The 9,974-nt window shown below is 45.6% G+C and overlaps 1 protein-coding gene across 1 annotated transcript in view; it reads right to left on the minus strand.

Moving 5' to 3' along the window:
* Positions 1-9,933, minus strand: part of TATDN1 (TatD DNase domain containing 1) — a 39,604-nt gene extending 29,671 nt beyond the window's left edge. The window contains exons 1-2 of the mRNA XM_040354939.1: positions 9,748-9,933; positions 2,887-2,952 (exon numbers count right to left, since the gene is read on the minus strand). Coding sequence (XP_040210873.1) covers positions 2,887-2,952; positions 9,748-9,769 — 88 coding nt within the window. The 5' untranslated portion in view covers positions 9,770-9,933. The remainder of the gene's footprint in view (positions 1-2,886; positions 2,953-9,747) is intronic.
* Positions 9,934-9,974: the final 41 nt, after the last annotated feature.

Below are 9,974 nucleotides of genomic sequence, written 5' to 3' on the forward strand. Positions count from 1 at the left end.
CAGTGAAAAAATGCAGTTACGATCCGACGGTGTAAGAGACTTACGCCTTTTGGATCTAATGGATATCTATGCGTAACTGATTCTAAGAATCAGGCGCATAGATACGACGGGTCTGATTAGGACTTACGACGGCGTACATGGCGTTGCGCCGTCGTAAGTCCTTTCAGAATCTGGCCCTGAGTGTCTTCTATGCAGTCTACACACCCCGAACCTTCTGCATCAAACCCAACTGGAGGCACAATAAAGAACAACGTATTTTACAAACTTATGTGTTATTTACGGTTGTTAGAAATCTGCAGCCAGCTATGACTTTTCATCAATTTCTAAAAATGTCAAACTTCTCTTTTCTTTTCTTCTCACTTTGCCTTCAAGTCTTGCAGAGTGGTACAGGCTCCTGTCCTGTACTGAAATTGTTTACTCTGATTTCACCGCACACTGTGAGCTTCTCGAAATGTACACTCAAAGCTGCAGCAAGTTCAGACAGAACCCGCCTCATTTCCTGCTTTACTGTCCCCGGCCAGTCCCTTTCATTCATTGGATGGGGGCGTTACCTAAGCACCTGCTCTGCACATGCTCTTTTATTCTCTATTCTCTGAACTGTACCTAAAATCAGAGCCACTAGAGGCTGATCAACTGACAGCTTTGAGATTTACAGTTGCTGAATGGGGAAGAAAGCAACAGGAATGACACAGACTGTGACTAGGAAACACAGATTAGGGAGAGAAAAGACTCTGCTGCCAGTAAAACACATACAAGTTAAAGGGGTTGTAAAGGTAATTTTTTTTCCCTAAATAGCTTCCTTTACCTTAGTGCAGTCCTCCGTCACTTACCTCATCCTTCCATTTTGCTTTTAAATATTCTTATTTCTTCTGAGAAATCCTCACTTCCTGTTCTTCTGTCTGTAACTCCACACATTAATGTGAGGCTTTTTCCCTGGTGTGGACAAAGCCTCTTGAGGGGGCGGGCAGAAGTGTCAGGACGCCCACTAACACACAGCTCCTTTCTCTATCTGCAAGGTAAAGAGTGTCCCGACTTGCCTGCTCGCCCCCTCCCCCCTGAAGAGGCTTTCTCCACACCAGGGAGAAAGCCTTGCATTACTGTGTGGAGTTACAGACAGAAGAACAGGAAGTGAGGATTTCTCAGAAGAAATAAGAATATTTAAAAGCAAAATGGAAGGATGAGGTAAGTGAAGGAGGACTGCACTAAGGTAAAGGAAGCTATTTAGGGGGGAAAAAAAATTACCTTTACAACCCCTTTAAATTTACAAGAATAGAGTCAAAACTTATCTCCGTGATATTTTCTCTCCTTACTCCCTCATAGGCAGCCAGTGATCTTCAGCACTGTTTGCTTCTGTCAGATTTCCCCTCTAGCTAAGTCAAGACATATACTTAAGGCTGGAAATGTACATTTTTTTTTCAATTGGAAAAATCAAACTTTATTAAATGGAAAAATCACATAATACATCAAGTTTTCAGGTACACACATCTGAAATAATAAACATAGGAACAACTGTAACAATCTTGTTAGTCCAGCCAGTTCAGTCACAGATGCCAACACCTTGTAAGGGAGCCCAGATGTGCTTGTGCCAAAAGTCCCAAATCAAAACCCTAAATGTACATATTTTAAATTACAGAAAGTGACAGTTTTTGAAAAACCAAGGAGAGGGGGGGAGAGTGACTAATAAGGAAGTAACTGATCTGGGCTTCAACAAAATGGCAGCCTCCAGCAAGAAGAAACAGGAGCAATGCTGGAGGCAATGTACAGCACATACAGTACTCATTTTGGTAGCAAAAATATTAAATGTGAAATGTGTGTTCTTATGTTAAAAAAACATTCATTGTCAATTGGATATGGGTAAAGTCTTGCTTTAAGATTTCATTGACAGGTACATCTGTCCGGCATCTGGTTTTATTTCTATCGGTGTCCCTGTTGGGAATATTTCCCCTTAGTTGTTGTCAAAAAGGGTCAGCAAGTGAGGGAACATCTTCCCAGTGGGGTCACAAACAGAAAAACACCTGACACAAAATTCTAACCAGTGCCTGAATGTGTTTAATGATAAATGAAAAATGTAGTGACAAAATAAATGGGTAGCTAGATGTTAAAGCTCTGAGACGTCAATAAGAGACTCCAGCCCCTGAGACGTCAGTAAAAGAGACCCCAGCGTCTCAGACATCAATAAAAGAGATCTCAGCGAGACGTCAATAAAAAAGACCCCAGCCCCTGAGACGTCAGTAAAAGAGACCCCAGCCCCTGAGACGTCAGTAAAGAGACCCCAGCCCCTGAGACGTCAGTAAAAGAGACCCCAGCCCCTGAGACGTCAGTAAAAGAGACCCCAGCCCCTGAGACGTCAGTAAAAGAGACCCCAGCCCCTGAGACGTCAGTAAACGAGACCCCAGCCCCTAAGACATCAATAAAAGAAACCCCAATCCCTGAGACGTCAATAAAAGAGACCCCAGCCCCAGAGACACCAATAAAAGAGACCCCAGCCCCCGAGACGTCAGTAAAAGAGATCCCAGCCCCTGAGACATCACTAAAAAGAGACCCCAGCCCCTGAGATGTCACTAAAAAGAGACTCCAGCTCCTGAGACGCCAATAAAAGATACCCCAGCCCCTGAGACATCAGTAAAAGAGACCCCAGCCCCTGAGATGTCAATAAAAGAGACCCCAGCCCATGAGATGTCAATAAAAGAGACCCTGGGCCTATGAGATGTCAATAAAAGAGACCCCAGTCCCTGAGACATCAGTAAAAGAGACCTCAGTCCCTGAGGTGAAATGAAAGAAGTTCTCAGAAACATGGCTGCCTCTACTAGAAGCCCTATATGGGCCCCGTGGTAATGAGGGTTTTATTTTATTTTGCCATAGGTGTTGCAGGCTAATCATGTTTACCTTGATGCTTCTTCGTTCCTCTGTAAATGCCTCTAAACATGGGATCTGTCAGATTTATCCCGATATCTAGAACAAAAATAGAAAAAAATGTAAATAAATGGAGGAGTTCTTATTCATGAATGACATAAAATCAATACATTAATCATTCATTGGAGTAACATGGATCATTCCAACCTCCTGCTCATAGGTTTTTCTATAATCCCGGTGACCATTCTATATCATTTTAACAAATAAAATGATCATGGTGGACAAATGACTGTATAATGCAGGGTTTGACAAATTTGCTTGGAATCTAGGAGCCAGTTAAAAAAGTTAGGAGCCCAAAAACGCACCCCGTCCCGCCAAACTATGTGCGCAGAAGCAAAAGCATACGTGAGTAGCGCCTGCATATGTAAACGGTATTCAAACTACACGTGAGGTATCGCCGCGATTGGTAGAGCGAGAGCAATAATTCTAGCCCTAGACCTCCTCTGTAACTGAAAACATGCAACCTGTAGAATTTTTTTAAACGTCGCCTATGGAGATTTTAAAGGGTAAAAGTTTGACGCCATTCCACGAGCGGACACAATTTTGAAGCGTGACATGTTGGGTATCAATTTACTCTGCGTAACATTGTCTTTCACAATATAAAAAAAAATAGGGCTAACTTTACTGTTGTCTTATTTTTTAATTAAAAAAAGTGTATTTTTTCCCAAAAAAAGTGCGCTTGTAAGACCGCTGCGCAAATACGGTGTGACAGAAAGTATTGCAACGACCGCCATTTTTTTCTCTAGGGTGTTAGAATAAAAAATGTATATAATGTTTGGGGGTTCTAATTAGAGGGAAGGAGATGGCAGTGAAAACAGTGAAAAACACATTAGAACTGCTGTTTTGCTACTTGTAATGCCAACGGCCACCACAAGATGGCGCCTGATCACAGAAGGAAGCTTAGGCCTGCAGAAGGCCGCAAAGCCGCGGCCTCAATTACCGGCCACCAGGCGCCGGATGGTAATTGAGGCTGCGGCTTTGCGGCCTTCTGCAGGCCTAAGCTTCCTTCTGTAAAGGCCGCAAAGCCATGGTCTCAATTACCGGCGGGCGCGGGCCCACGGCGATCGCGCCCTGCACCGGCCGGTAATTTAGGCCGCGGCTTTGCGGCCTTCTGCAGGCCTAAGCTTCCCCAAGCGCCAGGTCACAATTTCTTGTCGCAATTGCGACCGGGCGCCCGGATTTTGTCGAGCCATGGTATAATGCAGGGATAAGCAATTAGCGGACCTCCAGCTGTTGCCAAACTACAAGTCCCATCATGCCTCTGCCTCTGGGAGTCATGCTTGATGCTGTCAGAGTCTCGCTATGCCTCATGGGACTTGTAGTTTGGCAACAGCTGGAGGTCCGCTAATTGCTTATCCCTGGTATAATGGGTAACCAGATCATCCAATCTAAAGGAGATTGTATAGACATAATGCACCATGGGGTCAGTTTATTCCAGTTGTAAAGGGGACGTGTGTGGAGTGCAGCTCAGCAGTCTATTGAGTGCATATTGGTTATATCTTCACAAAAATACACTGGGGGAATGTTATGGGTGTATGTGGTGAATCTCTACACCGAGGAAATGCGATAGTGATATATGGTGAATCCCTACACAGGGGAATGTGATAGATTTACAGTTAAGTCCATATATATTTGGCGCAGGCACAATTTTTATACTTTTGGCTCTGCCACCAGAATAAAATTAAAACCAAACAATCCAAATGAACTAGAAGTGTAGACTTTCAGCTTTAATTCAAGGGGTTGAACATAAATATCAAGTACAAATTTTAGGAACTGCAACCATTTTTATACACAGACCCCCCATTTTCAGGGGTTCAAATGTAATTGTACAAATATATAATCATAAATCAAATGTTGATTTTTAATATTTTGATGAGAATCGTTTACTGGCAATGACTACCTGAAGTCTGGAACCCATGAACATTACCGAAAACTGGGTTTCTTCCTTTCTGATGCTTTGCCAGGCTTTAGCTTCAGCTGTCTTTAGTTGTTTGCGGGTCTTTCTGCCTTCAGCAAATGAAATGCATGCTCAATTGGGTTGAGATCGGGTAATTTGACTTGGCCATTGCAGAATATTCCACTTCTTTTCCTTCAAAAGCTCCTGGGTTGCTTTTGCAGGGTGTTTTGGATCATTGTCCATCTGTACTGTGAAGCACCGTCCAATCAATTTTGCCTGAATCTGGGCTGACAGTTTATCGCTAAACACTGCAGAATACATGTCTGCTTCTGTCTTCTGTCACATCATCAATGAACACCAATATCCCAGTGCCACTGGAAGCCATGCATGCCCATGCCATCACACTGCAGGCTCCACCATGTTTTACAGATGATGTTGTGTGCTTTGGATCATGAGCTGTTCCACACTTTTTTCTTCCCGTCATTCTGGTACCTGTCATTAGTTTCATCCATCCAAGTAGTGGCGGCTGGTGAAGTTTTAGGATGGGGGGGGGGGGGCGCAAGACCCCGCCCCTCCACGTTTGGCCCTTCTTACTTCTTGTAAGCCACGCCCCTTATAGAAACCACCTACTCTGTCCCCTGTATTCCACTTGCTTCCGCTCATAGTTTCAGGAGTATACAGCTCAGCATCACAGGACAGAGTATAAAGCCCCAGCATCATAGATCATGGTGTATAGCGCAGCCTTACAGATCGGCGCAAACAAACTGAAAAATTACACTGTTAGTAATGAGGGGTTCCCTGCATAATGAGGGATTCCCACCTGAAAATCGCACGTATCTGCATTCTGCAACCTGTATATCGCACATATCTGCATTCTGCACCCTGTAAATAGAACATATCTGCATTCTGCACCCTGTAAATAGAACATATCTGCATTCTGCACCCTGTAAATTGCACATATCTGCATTCTGCACCCTGTAAATAGAACATATCTGCATTCTGCACCCTGTAAATAGAACATATCTGCATTCTGCACCCTGTAAATTGCACATATCTGCATTCTGCACCCTGTAAATAGAACATATCTGCATTCTGCAACCTGTAAATTGCACATATCTGCATTTTGCACCCTGTAAATAGCACATATCTGCATTGTGCACCCTGTAAACAGCACCTATCTGCATTGTGCACCCTGTAAATAGCACATATCTGCATTCTGCAACCTGTAAACAGCACCTATCTGCATTGTGCACCCTGTAAATCGCACGTATCTGCATTCTGCAACCTGTAAATCGGACATATATGCTTTCTGCACCCTGTAAATAGCACATATCTGCATTCAGTCCATGGAGGCTCCCCACTGTTTTAATTAAAAGTGTCAGTGGGTGGATTGGGGGTGCAGTCCATGGAGAAGCCCCCATTATATGAATGAATTGAGTCATCAAGGGGGATTGGGGGTACAGTCCATGGAGGAGCCCCCACTATATGAATGAATAGATTCATCGAGAGGGATTGGGGTTCAGTACATGGAGGAGACTGACTATATGAATGAATGGGATCAGTGGGGGGGATGGGGGGAGCTGTCCATAGAGTAGCCCTCACTATATGAATGAATGGAGACAGTAAGTGAGGTGCAGGTCATGGAGGAACCCCTACTTTATAAATGAATGGAGTCAGTGGGGGGATGGGAGGTGCCCCAATTATATAAATTGAGTCATCAGGGGGATATTTGGGGTGCAGTTCATGAAGGAACCCCCTCTATATGAATGATCGGAGTCAGTGGTGGGATGCATGCCATGGAGGAACCCCTACTATACGAATGAATGAGGTCATTAGAAGTGCAGTCCATGGAGGATCAGGAGCCCCCACTATATAAATAAATTAAGTCAGTGAGGGGATTAGGGTGGAATCCCATTGAGCAGCCCCCACTATATGAATGAATAGGGTCAGTGGGGGTGCAGCCCATGTAGGAGCCCCCACTATATGAATGAATAGGGTCAGTGGAGGGAATGGGGGTGCAGCTCATGTTGGAGCCCCCACTATATGAATGAATAGGGTCAGTAAGGGAATTGGGGGTGCAGAACAAGTTGGAGTCCCCACTATATGAATGAATAGGGTCAGTGGGGGTGCAGAATATGTTGAAGCCCCCTATATGAATTAATAGGGTCAGTGGGGGAATTGGGGGGTGCAGAACATATAGGAGCCCCCACTATATGAATGAATAGGGTCAGTGAGGGGATGATACACTGGATGCCATAAATGCAGCTCTGCTACAATCAGCCGACTTAGTAGCACCGAAACGCAAAGTCCGCATCCGGAAAAAAAAGTCCGGCTGGTTCAACAACCAGCTGTCCCTACTGAAGCAAGAGCGCAGAAGGGCGGAAGCCGCCTGGAAAAGAAGCCCTTCAGAAGATCACCTCATCATCTACAAGGCAATAACAACACAATATCATAAAGAAATCTTCAAAGCCAAGAAACATCATTTTTCTATGACGATTAACAGCGCCATGAACCGCCCCCGAGAACTCTTCAAGATGGTCACCCAGACCATGAATCCGGGATGTCTTGAAGTCCCCAATTCAGACACCCAAGAGTTCTGTAATGAACTATCGGATTTCTTCATCGACAAAATCGAAAGAATCCGGGTAAGTATTCTGCAAAATAATACCCCCCTCAGCCCCCTCTTCAATCAACCACAAAACACCAACAGAAACCTTCTACAATCAACTAAGTTCACTCTGGAACCCATCTCCATCGATACCACCAAAAATATCATTGGTGCGTTGAGGAACAGCACAGCACCCAATGACATCATTCCCACCAAGCTGCTGAAGGAATGCGCCGACATTCTGGCGCCTCCCATCACACAGCTTATAAATCAGTCATTTAAGGAAGGCATAGTGCCATCCCTGCTGAAAGAGGGCACAATCCACCCCATCTTGAAAAAACCTAACTTGGATCCCAAGGACCCAACTCACCGCCGCCCCATAACAGGCCTAAATATTCTCTCCAAGATAATGGAGAAAGTGGTGGTACAACAGCTGCAACAGCATCTGGATACCCACAATCTACTCAATCCATTTCAATCAGGTTTCCGTCCCGGACACGGGACAGAAACGGCCTTACTCAAAATATGGGACGATGCCCTCGAGGCCGCAGACGAGGGAGAATCCTGTCTCCTGGTTCTGCTGGACCTAAGCGCAGCCTTTGACACAGTAGACCACAAACTGTTACTGATGCGACTGGCCGAGGTAGCCAGAGTCGCAGAAGGTGATTTACCATGGTTTTCCTCCTTTCTTGAAAACCGATCACAAACAGTGAAACTGGGATCTTTCACGTCGGAAAAACGCACAGTGCCATGTGGAGTCCCCTAAGGATCCCCCCTGTCACCGGTACTGTTCAACATCTATCTTCGCCCTCTCTTTGATATTATCAGTAGCCAAGAACTACTTTATCACTCTTATGCAGACGATACGCAATTGTATTTTCGCATCTGCAACAAAAAGGATCATCATCTCAGTTTAGAGAAATGTCTCTCTTTGATAGAAAACTGGATGACTAAGAGTTATCTTAAACTCAACAGTTCCAAAACAGAACTTCTTATGTTTCACGCCAGCCGAAAGAGTCAACTGGCAACAACCTGGACACCGCCGCCCATTCTGGGCCAAAGCATCACCCCTAGCTCCAAAGTCAAAAGTCTTGGGGTCATCTTCGACACCTTCATGACAATGGACGCACAAATAGGGTCAGTAGTCAGCGGATCGCACCATTTGTTGCGCCTACTACGCAGACTTATTCCATTTATCCCCAAAGAAGACGTAGCAGTCGTGGTGGGAACAATTGTGAACTCCAGACTGGACTATGCAAACGCCCTTTACCTCGGACTCCCAAAGTACCAAAGTTTTTCATTCATTCATTCATTGGGGGGTGCAGAACATGTAGGAGCCCCCACTATATGAATGAATAGGGTCAGTGAGGGGATTGGGGGGTGCAGAACATGTTGGAGCCCCCACTATATGAATGAATAGGGTCAGTGGGGGGATTGGGGGTGCAGAACATGGAGGAGCCCCCACTATATGAATTAATAGGGTGAGTGGGGGGAATAGGGGTTCAGCCCATGTTGGAGCCCCCACTATATGAATGAATAGGGTCAGTGGGGGAATTGGGGGGTGCAGAACATGGAGGAGCACCCACTATATGAATGAATAGGGTCATTGGGGGTGCAGAACATGGAGGAGCCCCAACTTAATGAATGAATAGGGTCAGTGAGGGGATTGGGGGTGCAGAACATGGAGGAGCCCCCACTATATGAATAGGGTCAGTGAGGGGATTGGGGTGCAGAACATGGAGGATCCCCCACTATATGAATGAATATAGTCAGTGGGGGGTTTGGGGGGTGCAACTATATGAATGAACAGGGTCAGTGAGGGGATTGGGGGGTGCAGAACATAGAGGAGCCCCCACTATATAAATGAAACAGTCAGTGAGGGGATTGGGGGGTGCAGAACATGGAGGAGCCCCCACTATATGAATGAATGGGGTCAGTGAGGGGATTGGGGGGTGCAGAACATGGAGGAGCCCCCGCTATATGAATGGATAGGGTCAGTGAGGGGATTGGGGGTTTAGAACATGGAGGAGCCCCCAATATATACATGAATAAGGTCAGTGGGGGGATTGGGGTGCAGAACATGGAGGAGCCCCCACTATATGAATGAATGGGGTCAGTGAGGGGATTGGGGGTGCAGAACATGGAGGAGCCCCCACTATATGAATGAATGGGGTCAGTGAGGGGATTGGGGGTGCAGAACATGGAGGAGCCCCCACTATATGAATGAATGGGGTCAGTGAGGGGTGCATAGAATTTAGGGGACCCCACTATATGAATGAAGTGATTATTCACACACAGAATGGGGGAAAGAGCAGCTGTCAGATCTCACCAATGAGCTTGAAGAGTGCCATGGTAGATCCAGCGTGGTTCTGTCTCTCTCCAATCCCATCATGCCCTGCAACATCCTATTTTTGCTGCACAAGGGTGTACAAAGATGGCGGCGACGGCAACATTCCTACGACTTAATACTACAAATGCTCATTGACACCAGGCACAGATTCATGAGAAAGCCCCCACTTTCCTCCCGTCACTATATTTTGGAGTAACTTTAAGGAT

Source organism: Rana temporaria, chromosome 5 (genome assembly GCF_905171775.1).
Source record: "Rana temporaria chromosome 5, aRanTem1.1, whole genome shotgun sequence".
NCBI classification, from domain to species: domain Eukaryota; kingdom Metazoa; phylum Chordata; class Amphibia; order Anura; family Ranidae; genus Rana; species Rana temporaria.